The sequence below is a fragment of the Sinocyclocheilus grahami genome, unplaced genomic scaffold (assembly GCF_001515645.1).
Source record: "Sinocyclocheilus grahami isolate Dianchi unplaced genomic scaffold, SAMN03320097.WGS_v1.1 scaffold149.1, whole genome shotgun sequence".
In the NCBI taxonomy this organism is placed as follows: domain Eukaryota; kingdom Metazoa; phylum Chordata; class Actinopteri; order Cypriniformes; family Cyprinidae; genus Sinocyclocheilus; species Sinocyclocheilus grahami.
This window is the reverse complement of record NW_015505328.1, coordinates 2,817,755-2,839,018: the sequence shown is the minus strand read 5'-3', so window position 1 is coordinate 2,839,018 and position 21,264 is coordinate 2,817,755. Positions and strand designations below refer to the sequence as shown.

General features: G+C 37.5%; 2 protein-coding genes across 3 annotated transcripts; one reads left to right on the top strand and one right to left on the bottom strand.

Moving 5' to 3' along the window:
• Positions 1-3,041: 3,041 nt before the first annotated feature.
• LOC107592094 (homeobox protein Hox-A13a) lies at positions 3,042-4,842 on the bottom strand. 2 transcript variants are annotated; one of them, XM_016281466.1, is made up of 2 exons: positions 4,046-4,842; positions 3,042-3,900 (listed from the first exon to the last, which is right to left on the bottom strand). In XM_016281466.1, exons 1-2 carry the CDS (start codon positions 4,728-4,730, stop codon positions 3,653-3,655), a joined length of 933 nt encoding a protein of 310 aa, XP_016136952.1. In that variant the 5' UTR covers positions 4,731-4,842; the 3' UTR covers positions 3,042-3,652. The 2 variants fall into 2 exon arrangements, with proteins under 2 accessions (XP_016136952.1, XP_016136953.1); XM_016281467.1 differs by having other exon boundaries at positions 3,042-3,894.
• A 9,910-nt stretch (positions 4,843-14,752) lies between these two features.
• LOC107592093 (homeobox protein XHOX-3-like) lies at positions 14,753-17,500 on the top strand. Its single transcript, XM_016281464.1, has 3 exons — positions 14,753-15,209; positions 16,116-16,345; positions 16,672-17,500. Exons 1-3 carry the CDS (start codon positions 14,843-14,845, stop codon positions 17,203-17,205), a joined length of 1,131 nt encoding a protein of 376 aa, XP_016136950.1. The 5' UTR covers positions 14,753-14,842; the 3' UTR covers positions 17,206-17,500.
• Positions 17,501-21,264: the final 3,764 nt, after the last annotated feature.

Genomic DNA, 21,264 nt, shown 5'->3' with positions numbered 1-21,264 from the left:
TTTTTTCCCTCAGGCCATCCATCTCATGAACACTTGACAATAACTGTGGAACAGACACTATTTATTCACTCATACACTTATTTATCTAACACACACACTCAGTCTACATTTCAATTTGCACATAATATACCTGTACATACAACTGTCTATTGTTATATACCTGTACATACAATTGTCGATTTGTATATTTTTATTCCTTACTTGTTCTATTTTTCTATTTTTTATTATCTGTGTTTTTGTTCTGTCACTGTCATTCTGTTACACTGTGGAGCTTCTGTCATGAAAACAAATTCCTCGTATGTGTAAACATACCTGGCAATAAAAACTCATAAAAACTCATTCATCTGCCATTACTTTATTAAATAAATTATTTATAATAAGGTTTACGTGTATTTTGTAACTAATTTTTCCTCCAAAAAACAGGCTAAAACAGATATACGCTTGAGATATTGTCTATGGCCTTGGCTTTCATTGTCTAGACGACCACCCCGAGGTTTAACCCCTTTTAACTGCGCACAGAATGAAACCTGAGAGAAAAGCCGCGCCATTTTACTAGTCATTCACAAAACCCGAATCTGTCTCACAACACATTCTGACGTTCTCTCATGAAACATTACATTTTTTGAGCCAAACTGAGTATCGCCCAAGTATAAATAAAATGCATTTTTTAGCATTTAAACGTTTTTTTTGTCGTCAATTGTCTATATTTAAAATATCTCCAAAGGTTTACATTTGTATTTTATTTAGAATTATTGAATATTTTTATTTTATTTTTATATTTATGATAATTATGTTTTTAATTGCAGTTTTATGCTTTCTATCAATTTAGACAACATGCCAAATCGTAAAACTATGGTTTTCTATGGGCTAGGACAATTCACATTAAAATAATTTAAACAAATCAGTATTTCTAGTTATGACAGGTCCTTATTAAAATGTAACCTACAACAGTCGAATTTGGACTGGTCGTTAGCTAATCGACAACAACAAAATATATATTTAAAAAAAAAACGAAATGCAAAGAAAAAATAATTTCCCCCCGGGAAAGAATTGCATATTCGATTCTATTTTTGTTCTTTAGATGGCGCCAGAAACCAGATTTACTAACGAGCACAGGATTCGTGCATGGTCAAAATGCGTTCACTCTCTCTAGACTACGTGTGCGCACTTGAGACATTACGTCAACACAACAGATCTTACACACACACACAAGCCGACGCAGAAAACTGAAACGTGAGTTTGGAATTCCTAAGTACATAACCAATGTCAGTTCTTTGACTTATTGTGATTTGAATATTGTGACTCAAATAGTCGGAGAAGTTATGATCTAATATGAATGTGGGTGTGTATGGAGATACAAAAATAACCTGAAAGCCTTTTACATAATAATAATAATAATAATAAACTATTGTAATGGAAATACAAAGTAGATATGAGACAGTCGTTACAAGGAATTATATTAACAGACCATGGAAGTTGTAAGATATGCCTGTAGGCTAATTCCCACGGAAAAACTTGAACTGCAGATTTAGGTGCAAAATAGGACATAATTATGGTTGCCTTGACACCACTAGCCGATTTTGTCTGCGATAATGCGTATAAGTTTGAGCAGTTAGCAGAATTGAAAGTTTACCGTTGTATTCCCATCTTGATAAAAAAGTATTTCTTGCTAAATTTAGTTGATCATAAGATTTATATGTAGCAAACCACAGCTTCTTGCTGAGGAAAGCTAAAATAAAGAAATAAAAAAGCTTTTTACATGCATGTCTGATCGTGAGCGTGTGGCGTCTCCTATATGCCAAACAAATAATATTACTCCAAAAGCTAGGCCTACTTTACTCCAAAAATAAAATAAAAGATCAAATCACCAAAACTCGAGAGCATTCAGCAGCAGCAGTATAGGAATCCGTGAAAAGTTCTCAAAGATTATTCCAAATTCTAGGTGTTCTCAAATAATTGTATTTTTAAAAACTCTTTAAAATGTAAGAAAATATTTTTTAAGAAATAAAAAAAAAATAATAATTAAATTAAATTAAATGTCTGGTATGTCATAAGACTCGAGCAAAACATGGCGCTTTTTATTTTTTAAAGATTGATATTGACCTAAACGCCAGAGGCTTGATAAACACACGATGTTCTTAATAAAGGACTCTTACTTGTAGACGTATCGTCAAGTGTAATTTGAATAAATTAACATTTAGCCTAGCTGCAAGACCAAATTAATTTCTGTCTCCGTCAATCCATTACTCGGCAATTTAAACTTTTAATGTATGTAGAATAACTATGTAATCGTACATGAACTTAGCACTCATAATAATTTACATTGCATGTTGATAATTGTCAATCAACAAGCAATGTAAACAGATCCAATCTATCTCAGCAGCAAAACAGGCAAAACTTTATTGTTAATAATACAGTTAAAAAAAACAATTGTTTAAAAAATGTTTCTGTGTTCGGCTATTTTTTTGTATATATTTTATTGTTTGAGTTCATTTTTGCGTTCTTGTTCTTATTTTATATTATTAATACACATAAGCCTACGCTGTGGAAAATAACTTCTAAGACAGGCAAACATAAAGTGAATGAGTTATACATTGATACATAACAGATTATTGTGTGTGATTCAATTTGTAAAATTAAGCTTTATTACATTTAATAATTAACATGACCAAGACCAGCCGCTTCACTTACAAATTAACATCAGAAGATGGCGCAATTGCTCTATCATACGGCTGAGGTACGCAGTCACCTAGTTTTCGCAGGCGCTTGAGAACAAATCCAAATGCATCATTTTTTTTCAGTCTATAGACAAGAAAAAAAAATTATATTCACGAAGACATATTTTACAGTCCATAAAGTTTTGGACACCATCCAACAGGTTCATTACTTGCTTGTACCAACTAGCTACTACATTTACAAAGAGCTAGTCAACGTTAAATTCAATTCACGTTTAAGTTTAGTATTCTTGCCATAATGGTTAATATTAGCGTGTGATTTGATGCTGCAATACAAAAGTGTAAATTATTTCGTCGCCATACAAATTTTTCTTATGAATGGTTTATTAGGACGGATTTGCATAACACAATACAACGACAAAACACACTTACGGTAGCCTACTCTTTAACACACAATACACAGTAAGTCTATAGTGAAGTGTATATTATTTTGGCACAAATATAACCACAGATTGTACATAGCCTTAATATACTACAGGCTCCATACCTCATATTCTCCAGCATGAGACGAAATTTCATGAACTTGAGATTTCAAGCAAAGTATAATGTCAATTATAATCGACACTGGAGGTGGTGAAAGAAAAGTCGTACCACACTGTAAAGAGTTACAGTATCACCATTTCAATATCCAATGTATTTCTCTCCACAAGATATTTTGGTGAGCAGAAAATAATCTCAACAAACAAACTTATCTTTTGGCCCTCTTTGTCCTGAGTTGGTAATATGGCCATACACCGTTTGCAGCCAAGAAATGACGCACCGCGTCACCAACAACCCTGTCCGATCCAAAGTGGTCACTTCAAAGCGGTAGTCCAAGAAAAACAAATATTCGTTAAAACGTATATAATTTCATAGCTTTGAGTGTGTGTGGACCATCGCTGTTTAAAATTGTTCACTTGCATTTACACAGAGCAAAGCTAACTGTTGCTTTTTACTTTGTTAACGACTTTTTTCTCCTTTACCCGTCGGTTCTGGAACCAGATAGTAACCTGTCGTTCAGACAGGTTGGTCTGAGCGGATATCCGCCTGCGTTTGTCCTTGGTGATAAACTTGTTTGCAGCATACTCCCTTTCAAGCTCCTTCAGCTGCACCTTGGTGTATGGAACACGTTTCTTCCTCCCGCGGCGGAAAGAGCTACTGTCTGCCCCTCCGTGAGACACTGCCTCTGAAGATAAAAATGACAATAAAAGTATTCAAATATGTTTAAGGATGTTTTGTTATATACGCAACATGAACATAGTGCTTTGACAGCTATAAGAAATTTATTAATTCTGTGGAATGTTTGTTTCTTATTCTGGCATTAGCCTCACCTGGTATAGACGACTTCCACACGTTTCCCGTCTGTGGCTGCTCTTTGGTGCAGTAGACCTGCCCGTTCCAGCCACTAGCTGTGATAGCCCACGGTTGGTAACTCTCCATTGGTAATAAGGACTCATGCCGGGTCTCTGCAGGCCCGCTCATTGCCTGGACTACGGGAACATCCAGATAGCTGGGAACTGGCTGATACGGGCTCGAGGCATAGCTCGAGTAGAAGGCAAACTCTTTGGCGCGTGAGGTGGTGTAATCGTCGCCTGTAGAAGCGGACGTGTCCATGTATTTTTCCCCGTAAGGTGAGGCAGAGGCGGGGGACTGGGCGCATGTCTTCACTCCTCCACCGGCCCCGTGGTGGTGGGACATTCGGCAAGGATAGTATCCACCGCCACCGAAATATCCGTAGGAAATTGAAGCGCTGGCTGAACCCTGGACGGCTGCGCAGGGGCTGCATTGCTTCCCAGGCTCACCCGCTCCAGCGGGAGCCACTTCGCTTGACGGATAAGCAGCGCTGGGAGCAAGAGAGGCAGGGTGAGCCATCAAATTCCTGCACGGGCTCGACGAGAAGTTACCTCCCGTGAACCCTTCCATATTCTTGCCGGTGTCGTCCAAGCCGCCACCGTTATCATAGAGAAACATGACCGGGTCAATCCAGCGCGGGCGGAGAAGTAGTGACGTTGTCATAGCCCGTCGGACATTGAGACGTATGGCTCTTTTTTGAGAAGCCCCGAGACTGAAAAAGAGGAGATAGTCGATTCCGCGAGAATCAAGCGACTCTGACGCACCCTGCGCATAACCAGAATCACGCCTTGATTGGCTCAAAACTGGTCATGTGATATGTAAACGAGGACGATAATCAGCGCAAGTGCTAACAATTAAACCGAGAACAAATCCAGTGATGTGAGATGACAATCTGCCAAAGGATTCCATCCATTTCAAGATGCTCTAAAAGGTGAAGGGATGCGTAAGTAGCCTAAATTAACGAGAAAATGAAAGAAAAAAAATGCTGTGGTCCTTCATGAGATTTCATCTCTGTATCCACTTTACTAAAAACCTAAAACAAATGTTGCATTAGTGTTTTGTTATTTAAAATAGCCCTTGGCGCTGGAGTAAACACTGGACGAATATTGCGTAGTTGTAAGCGAATAAGATCATTCCCGTTCATTTTTGCAAACATCCAAGTACGTTTGCGAGCTATTTGTGAGTTTCTGCCATTGTGCAGTCCTTGGTGGCCCTTCAATCAATTTGAAGATTAAGGCTTCAGTAGACACATTCAAAAAAATGTTTAAATTATTATTGTGCCTCGTCTTAACTGCTTAAAAAAGGGGTTAGCAATTACATAATCGTCAAAAAAAGGAAAAAATAAGTTACTTAAATGTTTGGCATTTCTATAATCCTCAAACATGAGGCTGGCTTTCATTCAACAAATTGAAAGCGTTGCGTGTCTTATGATGCAATACAAGTGTGCTAAAGCAAGCCAGGTGTGCCCTTTAACGGTTAACAACGAAATCTACAGGTTATTTTCACAATACTTGGAAGATTGGTTGCAAGTGATGGCGGTTAAAGAAAAAGGTCCAATTTTTGAACGTGGCATGAAGTCCTGCTGCGGCGGCTTCCGCTTTGTTTACAAGATGCGGAGACAGAGAACACCCCCTTTATTCGTCTGTGCATTTTACGTGCGGGGCTGACGCGTCTGCAGGCCAAGGTCAAGTTGAAAGTTGCCGTCTGGCCGCAACACTATGCCTGTTGGCCTATTCAGGCTTTGATGGCCAGCCTAAAACCTTACAAAGGAGAAGAGTCGAATGGTGAGAAATCTTTGGTGGATGAGATACGTCACAGAAGCCTTTTAATTGTACTAGCCAGCCACTTTGTGTTACAACTGTTAACGAATCCGTGAAGAATATTATACAATTTAACACCCTTTACATTCGACTTTGTATTTTAACCAGTTAGATGTGGGTTAGAATACAGCTGCTTTTTTTTTGTTTTGGAAGGAAACCATGTATTTAGGCACGGATGTTGAAAAGTGTCAAACTAAACAGTATTGTATTGTATGGGCGCCGTGTTTTCTGACTGCTCCAATGCAGGAATAAAAATAAACACACTCTCTATTTGGTTCTGATGTTGCAGGAAAATGGTGATTTTTTTATCCTGCAGAAATTTCGAGCAATAACACTATGAAGTTGCAGTCCAAAGCGCTTATGTTAAATGTTATTATACATATTTAAATAATGCTGATTCATAAAACAACACACTGAATTCGAAGTAGAACGCTTCCATGAGTAGTTTTGTTTAAAAAAGAAAGAAAGAAAGAAAGAAAGAAAGAAGTCTAATTTCTTCCTGATGTATAAACTAAGCTTTTCTTGTCTGGGTAGCTCGGACATTGGCTGTTTGCTGGTAGAATACTACACAGTTGCGTGCATGTAAAACATTTCCTATGTGCTTTTTCGAAGACGATACACAATAAGAAATATACAAAAGAGACTATAATCAATCAAATTATTTATTATAGCAAATCACTAAATTTAAATAAACATTTTATGTAATTTTAATTTCTGATTATCCCACACATCTAAATTACTAAAAGTAATGAAATAGCATTAATAAATGTAATGACAATGCAATGATGACAAAATTAAAAGTGAACGCATCCATTGTCTTTATCGGACGATGTTTGAACCACATCAATAACACAAGAACCTGCAGAACACACATTCACTACCAAATATGCATTAGAAAATAAATTGGCAAATTAAAATTAAGCATTTTGTCCAGAGAAACACACAGCACGGGTTACATTATTAGTATCTTTAAAAATCGTACTAAGATTTCACGCTGTAGTGAACTGAAATTAGGGTTTAACAAGATTTTTTTAGAAAATTAGCTTAATACTGTTGGGTGAGCATAGCGCAGTAGTGTTGTGATCTATGAGTAACAAGGCTGTGTATGTTGGATAACAATAATGTGGGATACATGTGTGATTCTATAGACACTAAAAGAAGAGTAGGAGTAATAACACATTTCTTATCACACAATGATAACTTACTTACTCCCGTGTTTTGTGATATTTCTTGTTTAGCCAACAACGTGTTTTCAACAACAACAGCGAATAGGTAATTTTCACTGCAAAACCAAAATATTTTAATATAATATTTTTAACATGAATTTCCAAAATAGTATTTTTTAAATAATAAATATTATAAAATAATAAATATAACCGTAAACTATATATTTAGCGATAGTGAAGAAGAATAATGCCATGGGGGCATCCTCATCTGTTCTTGAAAAAAAATTGATAAGAGCCTAAATTTATTTTAATATTTGGCTGTAGATGCACGAGGCACTGAATCAAACAAGTTGGAAGGTAAAGTGCATTTCATAGTAAGGAGAACTGGGCACCAAACATAGTTTTCTTTTTCAATATGTTAATTAATAAGTGTTTAGTTAAAACAACAAAAAATAATGTTAAATAATAGTTCATTGACATGAGATAAAAAAAATATTTTCTCGATTAGAATATATAACGATGCTGCCTTTAGTTTTGTATCTCAGTTGCTTTGTTGCCCATGTACAGCCTATATTTAACGAATGCCTAAAACGAATTAATCAACGGTAATGATGCACAAAAAAATCATTCAAAGGAAATGCTATATTTTATCTAATTTATGAGTAAAAAGAACACTACAAATTTAAAATTCGCAAATATATATATTATTTACAATGTGCAATTTAAATCGCCTCTGTGCATTTGCATGCAGAAAATCATGGCTATGTTTAAAGATTAACCGTTGTCTGTAAAGAAGCCCAAATTCAAAGAAGGCCTTGATCAGCATTTTAAACAGACACTTCTGTGAAACTCATTCGATTCGTCTTTCTATTGATCCAAAATACATTCATAAAATACAAAAAACTAGCTAGCGCTTGAGTTAAAGACGAATTTAAAGCATTTATTAAATACAAAGTTCATAACATTAGGCGCTACAAAATATTTAAGACTGGATATTATGATAAATGGAAACCAAAGTGCGCGTTTTGACATTCGACTCTTCTAAGTAAGATAAGCGTCCTTTAGTTGGCCACTGGATCACTGCAGACGTGTGGTAGAAGGTGTTATTTTGATACAATGCACCTTTTGTGCAATAGTTCTGCTTAAAGAGTAAGCTATTAAATTACTACACATTTCTGCTAACACTGGCCACATATTAAAATAAAAATCGCCCTCTGAAACTTTTAAAATGGGGAGGTGGCGACTACATTCTGTGCTCGCCATGGTCAAGTTCAAGTTGGCACAGCTGTTAAACCTCTAGCGGAAGTTTGGTAAGCACTATGGGCGGATCTGGTGCAGTCGACGCGCGACTAGGCTTAAAATTCCCCTCTGATCTGCCCTCACACCCGAATTACGGAAACCGCAACATATGAATCTATTATGTTATTTAATCCCACTAAACCTGACAAGGAAAAATATTTGTCAATAAGAAACCACAATAAACTAGAGATCAGGTTTAGTTACGTGATCCTATATTCTACAAAGAAAAGATCACCTAAATCAACCCTGTTAACCAAGAGGAAACACTTGACCCTGGAAGTTAAATAAATTTGTCATCTCTTCAACATTTTTCTGATAACAGTTTAAGGGATAGTTCACCCAAAAATGAAAATGTTGTCATTAATTACTCACCCTCATGTTGTTCCAAGCCCGTTCATCTTCGGAACACAAATTAAGATATTTTTGATGGAATCTGAGAGCTCTCTGGCCCTCCCATAGACAGCCTTACACGATCAAGGCCCAGAAACATAGCAAGGACATCGGTAAAATAATCCATGTGACATCAGGGGTTCAACTGTAATTTTACAAAGCTACCAGAATACTTTTTGTGAGCAAAAGAAAAAAAAACGACTTTATTCAACAAATCCTCGTTGCTGTTTTGCAATTCGTTGTTGCTGGTTTGCTTTATTCAACACAATGCTGTTTTGTGTCAGCTCAGCTGAGCCACGCCGATATGCTGTTTATGTCGTTTACGCATTGATTTGAACGAAAACAACGTATCCGCGTGGCGCAGCTGACACAAAACAGCATATGCAATTTACATTCAGTGGATACTCTCCAAAATGGCGCTGGGTGATGTGGAGAGACATTGAATAAAGTCGTTTTTTTTATTTTGCTCTCAAAAAGTATTCTCGTAGCTTCCTAAAATTACTGTGGAACCCCTGATGTCACATGGATTATTTTACCGATCTCCTTGCTATGTTTCTGGACCTTGATCGTGTAAGGACCCTTGCTGTCTATGGAAGGGCCAGAGAGCTCTCAGATTCCTTCAAAAATATCTTAATTTGTGTTCCGAAGATGAACAGAGGTCTTACGGGTTTGGAACGACATGAGGGTGAGTAAATAATGACAGAATAAAAATGTTTGGGTGAACTATCCCTTTAAATATGATGCTTCTCTGCTCCACTAAATGACTTACTGATTAATAGGCCTACAGGTGATAGTACAACTGTTTCACACTGAAAGCGAATGCAAATGACAACATGGATATTGCTAAGTAAGCTTCGTGGGGGAAAAAATGTAGAATTGGGAATAGGCCCTACACAACAAAATAAAATGGTAAACGTACATAAACGTGCTAAGATCCTGTATCGTAAGGAAACTTTGTGTTGAAATTTCTGTCGTTCGAGAAAAACGTGTCAGACAAGGAAGCCAGTCGTAATTACAGAACCAGAGTATCATTATTAATAGATAACCGAGGAGAATAACCCTTGTAAAATGTCAGAATATTATCAGGTTTTTGTGGAATGAGCAACACAGTGTGGGAGTAATGTATGAAATTAATATATTCAAAGAGGTCTAGCCCACAAACTCGTCGATATAGCGACTTTAAAGACTTGACTGTACAAAAATGTACAGGATGCAGTAAATGTGCCTGCGCTTTCCAGGAGAGAATGACAAATATATGATTGTTTAAAGTTCAAGGACGCCTGAAAGGTCCGCCCACAAAAAGGTTTATTGGCGGTGTAGGAATGTATACAAAATAAGACACAAGGGTCCACATTTGAGAGCCCAAACATACTGATTTAGTCAAATAAAATCAAATTGCTTTATTAACAATTTTACGCAATTAGGTTTGTTTTGAAATCTATCCCTTTTATTCCTCACTGTATTACCTTAAAGTATTAGCGCAGTATTAGAGAGAAAAAATGGATGCATTAATACATAATTATCTTTTTGCAAGCTAAAAAGGGTCCACGAAAGACCAAGAAACATGACAAAACCACAGCTAAGCAAAAGTCTGGTTAATAAGGAATTAATCACATTCTGAAAACATTTTATAAAGCTCTGCAGTACCAAGAGTGACAACTAGTTGAAGTCCTGATGTTTCATTAACATCTAACCCCCATCACACTGACACTGACCAAACAAATGAGAATAAACAAATTACAACAAAAATTACAACAAAATTAGATCACCCATTGGGAACACAACAACAAAGTAAAATACTATCTGGTCATAGAAAGCACATAATTTGGGGAAAAAAAAGAAAACAGCCTCACTAGAAAAGGACATGAAAACATGGCTGCCACAAACGGAAAGGTTGTGCCCACACTCTGATCAATACAGAAGACACAACTTTATTTTCTGACAAAATCTACAAAACACAGGGACATCCTGTAAATGTTTAAAAAGATACACTGCACATCTGACAACCTTGACACAAGCACTGCTGTGAAATATTGTATGTCTGCCTGCCATAATAAGACTGAATCTGTCTCCTTAATTCAACTTTATGCTCATTACAATAAAATGATTCATTTTAAAATTTTCGTAATTACAGAACCAGAGTATCATTATTAATAGATAACCGAGGAGAATAACCCTTGTAAAATGTCAGAATATTATCAGGTTTTTGTGGAATGAGCAACACAGTGTGGGAGTAATGTATGAAATTAATATATTCAAAGAGGTCTAGCCCACAAACTCGTCGATATAGCGACTTTAAAGACTTGACTGTACAAAAATGTACAGGATGCAGTAAATGTGCCTGCGCTTTCCAGGAGAGAATGACAAATATATGATTGTTTAAAGTTCAAGGACGCCTGAAAGGTCCGCCCACAAAAAGGTTTATTGGCGGTGTAGGAATGTATACAAAATAAGACACAAGGGTCCACATTTGAGAGCCCAAACATACTGATTTAGTCAAATAAAATCAAATTGCTTTATTAACAATTTTACGCAATTAGGTTTGTTTTGAAATCTATCCCTTTTATTCCTCACTGTATTACCTTAAAGTATTAGCGCAGTATTAGAGAGAAAAAATGGATGCATTAATACATAATTATCTTTTTGCAAGCTAAAAAGGGTCCACGAAAGACCAAGAAACATGACAAAACCACAGCTAAGCAAAAGTCTGGTTAATAAGGAATTAATCACATTCTGAAAACATTTTATAAAGCTCTGCAGTACCAAGAGTGACAACTAGTTGAAGTCCTGATGTTTCATTAACATCTAACCCCCATCACACTGACACTGACCAAACAAATGAGAATAAACAAATTACAACAAAAATTACAACAAAATTAGATCACCCATTGGGAACACAACAACAAAGTAAAATACTATCTGGTCATAGAAAGCACATAATTTGGGGGAAAAAAAGAAAACAGCCTCACTAGAAAAGGACATGAAAACATGGCTGCCACAAACGGAAAGGTTGTGCCCACACTCTGATCAATACAGAAGACACAACTTCATTTTCTGACAAAATCTACAAAACACAGGGACATCCTGTAAATGTTTAAAAAGATACACTGCACATCTGACAACCTTGACACAAGCACTGCTGTGAAATATTGTATGTCTGCCTGCCATAATAAGACTGAATCTGTCTCCTTAATTCAACTTTATGCTCATTACAATAAAATGATTCATTTTAAAATTTCCCTTCTATAAGGAACTAACTAGAATTACTTGCACAGTTAATATTTCTTAGTTGAATTATTCTTTCTACTTATTTAGTTCACATTTACACATTTTTGAAACCAGGACCCGGGTTGCTAATGCTACAACTATATTGCGCTACAGGAAAGCTGCTACAGAGTACTCTGCACTGTTAACTCATTTTATTTTACATTTTGTGCACTACTCATATTTTATTTGTTAACATTACTCTTTATTTGCACCATCAGTTTACTTCAAATTTGTTATTTTATGATATCTCACAGGTTCTCGTTATAGGTAGTAGCTATGTCTCAAATGTTTTTGGAAGACAAATGTACGGTTTTTCCTTGTCAATAAGGAACACCAAAATTGACCACTGAGAGAGAGAGAGAGAGAGAGAGAGAGAGAGAGCGCTCTTATTTTTTCCAACAGACGAGGGCGCACGAGGACAGCTTTGATGATTGTGTCACAGCGGCCACACAAATAGAGCGTTTGACGTCACTCTCCAACATGCGTGTCCCATCCACTCAAGGCGGTTATGTGTAGAAGCTTGTAAAACGTCCCCGGATTTCCCATACGCTAAACGAGAGGGGGAGAACATGGACGAAGAATGATGAGAAATGAGAAGATGGTAGTGATGTAGGCATATGCCTAATCACCGTTTCCAACAAAGCCTTTTAAACGAAAAAAAAAAAAAATTACAACATTCAAAAAATACTCTACTAATTAACTCTTAACCTGGCTACTTGCTCTCTGTAGAAAGAAATAGCCTACATGAGCATTTTAATTAGCCTATTTTAATGAACGTAGCCGAATTAAAATTAAATATTGTATTTTAATGAAAACATTTGGGCTTATTTTCGGAAAACGTCTCTTGTTTTTCAGAGAGAGGGTGGTTAGCCTGCAATTAAGATAAAGAAGTCGAACTAATTACATCCCAGTAGGTTATGATCCTATCGCTGCCTCTGTGGTGCATCATCGGTGTTGTTAAGTGCGGTTATAAGGAAAGGCCACGCAGTTGTAGCGGGCTATATATATTACGCCACCAAAAACGATTAAAGCTATTTGGGTTGAGAAGTAATATCAAGTTAAAACCTCCCGAGGCTATATTCTTTAAAGCTTTTGAACTTCATCACAGCTTGTTGTGAATTTTTACTGCCTGAACTCCGACATCAAAGCAGGAGGGAGTGGCCTCCTCCCTGAAAGCAAGCAGTGCGCAAGGTTATCTTTGCATATGTTTTAATATACCCAACAGACTCGTCTCCTGGAGCCCGAAACTCATAAGCCTTACCATCATTAAACTGTTGGTTTTGTCAATGACCAAGACACAGAACAGGATTTTGAACTTTGTCCATGTCAGTCTGCTACCATGCTTTCAACTATGTAAGACACGAACATAAAACTAAATGTAAACATGTCTAAAAAAAATAAAACAAGACAATGAGATCTAATAAATAATGTCAAATATAAATTCTATAAAGAAAACACTGAAAACGTATTTATGAAGATTATCATAAATACATAGGCTAAAAACAACGTAAAATTGGATTCTATAAGACAAAAATAACTCTTTTGCATTTTGTAATGATGGGCAGGATTTGAAGATCAATACTTTATCTGTTCCATCATTATTTTATTACTTTTATTATGATTCATTTGATATCGGCATGAATGACACACATATATATTGTGAAATCAATGTGCTCTAATAATTGTGACTTATAATCATTTGAATCCTGGAAAGTTCAAATTGAAACATATTCCAGAAACTGGAACTGGACAGCTGCCTCCCGCCAGCAGAGCGGTGAGGGTAGGCTATGCATTGTTGGCGCGGCTCAAACAAATCTAATTAAATGTCAAATAGCCTGTTATTCTTACTCTTGGTCACGAGGACCTGACCTTTTTGCACTTTACTTGACACCACTTTGGAAGATCGAGTTAGGGCGGGAGAAAGAGCGAAGGGAAGAGAGCGTGACTGAGATGGTGCGCTGAAACAAGAAAGGATGGAACTTGTACACTTCAAATTACGCTGCTGGCGGAGAGACAGCCCTCCTCATCTTTGGAATATTCCCATTCAGTCTGACGTCTTCTAACGCGCACTGACTGTGTTGATCGGCGAAGAACATGTGCTAATATATTCCGAAAGGCTGCCATTATGACTCCTTCTTATCCAGGGGGCTCAAGACAGGGAGATAATAGATAGGGTTTGACCATATCTGCGTTCTATCACATTATTCAAACCTTGACTGTCCTCTTTAATGGCCATTAGTTTTTTTCAGCCATCAAAAAAGCCCTCAACCATTTTTTCTTCTCTTGTGTGAGAATATTATTTAACCAAATTATCAGAGTTCAGTGAAGCAAAAATGTCTTGACATTCTGGTTATTATTGGGTCTACTGTGAGTATCAACATCAGTTAAAAATAAGTTAACAAGCAGTGAAAAAAAATTCTAAGAAGAAAATACATGAATAGTCAAACACTTTGTATGACCAAAAAGTGTAATTATCTTGTAACTTAAATGTACAAGATGTGCATCTTACATGCTTCTAGTATTTAGCTGGTGATGTGGCGTTGGTGATGTTTTGTGTTATAGCCTTGAATTCACCTCTAGTCTCTGCTAGACTACTCTCCCGCTCTGTTTATTCACTCTAAATCGACGTGTGGCGTCACTGAGCCTTCTATTATGACGACTGCCCTATTAAGAATGACAGCGCTTGAGGAGAGAGAGGGCAATGGTGATCCCTCCCAGAGTTCGTGCAGCACTCTCGAGCGCTCGCATCGCACAGCTTCTCGTCTGCGTTTGCTGCTCCAAACTGTCTTATCAAGCTCCTGGAGATCTGGCACTCTGCTCTCGTCTAACGGTTATGGACAGCGCTAAGGACATGCTGATGCGCGCCGAGGGTGGTCAGGTTGGCACACTGTCTTCCAAAACTGGCTCTAATTCGACCGAGGCTACTGGAGACACCATGCGCAATCTACCGGACAAACCAATTAACCAGAACAGCCTAAACCCCGTGCCTTCTTCGCAAAACCTAGTGTATGACGCGACAATGGGACAACGTAGCGGAAAGTACGGAGATGTGTCACTTGCTAGCAAGCGCTCCGCGCCGGATAGAGACTTGTCAGACATCCCTAACAGAGATGCCAGCAGCTCAGATGCGGAATCAGACCTCTATGAGGAAATAGATGTCAGTTGTACCCCAGAGAGCATGGATTACCCGAGTGGACAAGGTAAAAACTGCGGCTCATAGTATTATTGTTTATTTGAATTTATTTATTCTTATTTTCTTCTCTTGTTTCTAAATTGAGTGAAATTATTAAGAAAACAAGCGACCAAATTACCACGCTTAATCGATCCGCCGTGTAGCCCACTGTTTGTGAGAGCGTTCGATTGTCAGCTCCTGTTACGTTATTGCAAGCTTTTTGAATTAACGAGTCAATTACAAGGCCACAGTGTATCTGGGGTGTTGTCCAGGCTTTAACAAGTTGTCAAGCTATCTTACACCAATCTCCAACATCTCAATAACTTTTTTTTGTGTGTGTGAAATTGCTGGCTTATTAAAAAAACAATGTTTAAGAATGTCCATTGTAATAGGTTTGAATTTAACTTTAACATAATAATGTAATAAATGGTTTACTACGGAGTCTGTTCATACCTTTTTGTTTTCTTATTTACACGTATTATTTAAAGAAAAAGAAATGAAGTATACAGCTATTCTTAATACACAAATCAACAAAGGAATGACTTTTGATGAATTTGATGAATTTTCCTCGGACGTGCACATTCGTTCAATTAAATGTATTATCAAATCAAGTTATTTATTTAGTCTATATTTTGGAAATAATAATAATATTTTCAGAGACTGAGACAGCATGTTTTATCAGCTTTTCGCCAATGGACACTGATGAAAGAGCTAATAAAAACATGCGGTCTCTATCTCTGAGCTTGTTGTTTTTTAATTTATTTTTTTGCGCTAGCTATTTTGGCTATTTGTTAGAAATCTCAGTAATATTAAAAATATATATATCGAATTAAATTCGCAAGCAATACAGTATGAACGCTATAATAATAAACCGGTAACCAGTGACCTATGTCGTAAAATGTTATGTCACTAATGATTTTTTTTTTCCTGCAAGGACTGGCAATGGGCTCGAACCACGGTAAAGAAGTCGGTGTGGACAATAAGATGGACTCAGGCCCCGGTGCTCTCAACTATGGTTCTGACCAGATGCGAAGGTATCGAACAGCATTCACGAGGGAGCAGATAGCACGACTGGAGAAAGAGTTTTACCGGGAAAATTACGTGTCCAGGCCACGTAGGTGCGAGTTGGCAGCTGCCTTAAATTTACCGGAAACAACAATAAAGGTAATGCACTGCGCCTCCGATTCTATTTTACGTTCCTTTTTAGATATTTATTTTGATAAAGGTGGCCTGATAGATTACCATCGAGCTACTATGGATATAAAAATAACCCCGCTAAGATTGCTCCATAAATCAATCAATACGAGCAGGCTCATCAAACGATGAGAATTTTAAAAAGTTACAAAACACAATTCTATAAAAGATGTCTGACCTCTTATTGTTTAATTATGGGACCATTTCTCTTGGTTTATTGCTCATCGAAATTGGCTAGTGCCTAAACGCACTAGGCCTATATTACCTTATGCCTACTTTGCTACTTTTGGTTACAGGTTTGGTTTCAGAACCGTCGCATGAAGGACAAGAGACAGCGGTTGGCTATGACTTGGCCGCATCCTGCCGACCCCGCCTTTTACACCTATATGATGAGCCATGCTGCAGCTACCGGCAGCCTGCCCTATCCGTTTCAATCTCACCTTCCTCTACCATACTACTCTCCACTCAGCGGTGTGACTGCAGGTTCAGCCTCTGCCACCGGGGGTCCATTCTCTAATCCTCTGCGTTCGCTGGACAGTTTTCGGGTGCTATCGCATTCATACCCGCGTCCTGAGCTGCTGTGCGCCTTCAGACACCCATCACTGTACCCCAGCCCGGGTCATGGGCTTGGTCCCGGGGGAAGCCCATGCTCTTGCCTTGCCTGTCACGCTGCCAGTCAGTCAAACGGGCTCCCACATAGGTCCAACAACGCAGACTTCTCGTGTTCGCCCACGACCAGAACTGAGGCCTTCCTCACGTTCTCGCCAGCAGTCATCAGCAAATCATCAGTGTCTTTGGACCAGAGGGAGGAAGTGCCACTAACAAGATAAGACGACAGCAGGAGGCTATAGTTTCTTCGGGTACTATCCGGATCAGCTTTGGGCACTTTGACAGTATTTAATAAGTCATCGCATGAACTACTCAAAGCAGCTTGCACACAACAGCAATCTGCTTTAGTCAAGTTTCGAAACGGGATGTTTTCCAGTTATGAAGCTATATGTTGTGCAGACGGAGTCTACTTATATACTGTCAGGCCACGGACTTTTAAATAATCTTTGGAGAAATTAGATATTGATAACAGAGATATCATATTAACTCAAATACATTTTAAGTACTACACCCTATAAACAAAAATGTGATAGGAGACAAGGAAATGTATTTTTTTTAAATGACTGGAGGATAGCGCAAAAATCTATCATAATTTATACTCTTTCATACATACCCATACAAACTGACCCACATGCAGTTTCTTTCACATTAAAACGATGTTTTTCATCTAGCTTTTTAACAAGGGGATTTGTTAACCGAGCACGGTTGGCTCATTATTCCTCCTCCACGAACACCCGGTCCCGGTAGCACACCGAAATGTGCAGATGCGAGGGAAATTAAGGAGTGATGTATTCGGAAGGGAGAAATTTTGAATGTTGAATTAATGATAATGCTGCACGCTCAGAGACTTGTCTGCCAAACCGGTAACAAGGCACCAGGGGAGCGGATTAAGAAGCTCCATGCGAGGTTTGCTGGCTTGACGGGAGAACATGCGCTAGAGATCCATTGGACAATCACATGCGGCAAATTGGGGCAAGCCAGAGATGCCTGTCTTACCCGCATACCGTCAGCTGAATACCCCCATCCCGTATCGTCTCTTTCCGGCCTTGCTGTTGGCTTCACCTTCACACTGAGACACACAATACAAATAAACACACACACACACACACACACAAGTATATTGATAAATCAAGCATAAATGAGCTAATATTTATGGACATCATCAGACGTGACATTATTTATTGATTTATTGACCGCAATGTTTATGTATTTTGAGTTCAACTCTTGCATCAAGTTTTTTTTTAAATGTACAGTTTACGTAGGCTATTCCTAGTCTGCTCAGTTGATTTCAGGTTTTGGAAAATGCGCGAAAATGGGTCAGTAGTGTTCTGATTAAATTCAATTTAATAATAAACTATTTCAAACGAAAAGTGTAGAGTGACTAATGCTTATTCTTGAAACAAAAATGGTATATACTGAAAATATTTTACGCTATTAATGATGAAACACTGTAAACTATTTTCTCGACGATGTGTAGATTAATTTAATCTATTCACTATCTATTCTATACATGTATCTTTCTAGGATTCCTGGAAGACAAACAAGCAACAAATCAGTCTGATGTGAAGAATCTTAGAACGAAAATTAATAAAAGCCGACTCGTACACAGGCTTCGACAATAAAAGTACGACAGCAGCAATCTTCAACATGACACCATGTATTGCTTTAAATTTACAGTACGTTGTCACCTTTATCTCTTATATGGCCTCTATTATTTTCTTCTGAAACACTGAAATTATCTAATAACTTGGACATAACTGGACCTCTTGATCTGAACGAGCTGTAAGTAGTCCCTGCGCACCCAGCAGAAGCCATATTCCGGCGTAGTTAATAGAACTATTGGAATTAAATGTCTTGTGGAGATATTGGAATGCAAAAGATCGACGATGCCTCCACCTCACCAATCAACTCACGTTAATTAGCTGGGTTGTCCGCGTAATTGTGGCACCTAGAGCGGCAAACGGAAGCTTTCTGGACATAATAGAGAAGGCTGGATATTGCGTCTAACCACCACACGTGGAACCGCAAAAAGCACAAACTAGAATATTAAAATTAGATCAAAACTGACTCCCACTTTCCAACGAGCAGAATTACACAACGAAAAAATAGTAGACAACCTTAAAATTATAAAAATTTTCAGAACATAAGTTATTGCAATTAAAGCTAGCCTATTTGCTGGGGGAAAATAACAGAAAATAATAATCTTACTGTTTGTTTACCCCCATTAACCGTGCACGTGCTATATCATGTTTCAGTCAGTTTTAACTAGGCCTATATTTATAAAGAGATTTTTGATTCATTGAAACGAGGTGTTTTGAATTTTAATCACTCTTTTCATCTTCTATTTTACAAACAAAATATCAACAATTGCTAGTGATCGCTGCCCAAATAATTCACCTCCTCCCACACACACGAGCCCAAGCCAGAAGGTCCTGGTTGCGCATGTGATTGATGGCCTTATTAGAAGCAGTTCTTGTAAGTGTGACCAAGTTGATTAAAATGCATATGTTTGGAATAATATGCCATTTAAACCGGAGCAGTTAACTCAAAGACGGATTTATGTCTGGTTGTTACATTAAATTACCTACGACTGAGGTAGCCTATAAGAAATGGCCAACGACAAAATTGACAGTTAAAAATAAAAGAAAGAAAAATAAAAAAAACATATCGGGCTGATAGTTCACCACCGTCTAATAAATTTAAGCTTGTTCGATACCTAAAATGTGACATTTTATGCGTGTACCCAAAGCCAGCTTACCTGCACGTGTGTTAAAAAGAAATCTGCCATGTAGTTTATTTTCAGTGCCTAGAAGCAGAATAATATTACAGCCATCTGATTAATCTGAACTTTGATGTATAGTATGCACATTTAGGTTGCATGTCCATCTAGAAATCCAAAAACATGTTTGTAACCATGATCACATTACACACCAAAAGTGAAACAAAAACAGTGGTAAAGATCTGTATGACTGTATTGTGAGAATGAGATTTGACATCTCGTTTCCTTTTTTCTGGAGCGACAATAGGCTGGGGTACCGCGCATCTGTCAGTTAGAGCGCATCTCAAGGCGGCGACTGTTTAAAAGCCTGTTTACGTTCTAATTTACAGCAGGCAGAGCAAGGCGTGAATGGACCGCTCACTGCCTAATGATGATGAATGGGGAATTAATGCGCAAGTGTACGTGACAATCTGAGCCTTCATCTGGTTAAATAGACATTCAATAGCATTAAGAAAGTAGAGGTCACATTAAATCAATCGGGTGTGTGAAAGTCATATTCCTCTGGCGTCTATCAGCGTTATTACGGCGTACCGGAGACAGTGAGTCCAAGTTGAAGAAACAGTCAGGCAGGCCAACAAAAAAATGCCCTTTGTAATTTATCCGAGAGAGAACAAAGCATGATGGGTACAATTTTATTTGGTATAGAACTGATCCGCTGTCTTATTAGCGTATGTTATTGTAGAGCATGTCTTCATTTACAGCATTTATTTCAGCACAGTTTATTCTCCATTACCCTGTTTGCCAAAGCAGTCAACTTGGGCCTGTGGACAGGCTTCAAGTTTAGGTTTCTAGCGTTGCTTAGCAAATTAGGGTTCCTCTTCCAATGTATTACAGGTGAATAGGGAATTTTCTGTCTCCAAAGCAGTCTTGATCAGGGGTAAATCAATAAACTGATATTTTCAATAATATTAAGGTTCTATCTCTCTTTCTGATATTTTACGTCATATTAAGTCAAATTTGCAACCTCTTATATAGCTGAGAATATCTTCCAAAATGAACCTTATTTTTCACTAGTATGAGATTTTTAGTATGAGCTAATGTTTTTCTAAATAATATAATTTAAATGTGTCTTTAAGAATATTAAACAAATCTGCACCACACTGTAAGGTATGAGCTGACAGTTTTCCAAACCTTCTGCTTTACTCTTGTCTTGAAATTGAAATATATCCAACTTTCAAATATAGCCTAATTTAGAAATATCACTGAATTTAAGCTTTCAGTACACTGCTGTCTATTCAGTCCTCTAAAGAACCTACTTGTCTTTATATTTGAATCTGTTCTATTGGTACCAAAGCAATCAATTACCTACATAAGATCACATCATTAGTCATTTCAGAGAACTCAAGCAAAACATTGGTATAGAAACACAAGAGGCAGTAGAAGTTAAAAATTAACATCTGAATATTAATCTAAACAAGATTTCAAACAATAGTGTCATGGTATGTTCATGGTTAGAAACATTTGTAAAATTGAATCTAATAATTTAGATTTAAATAAATTT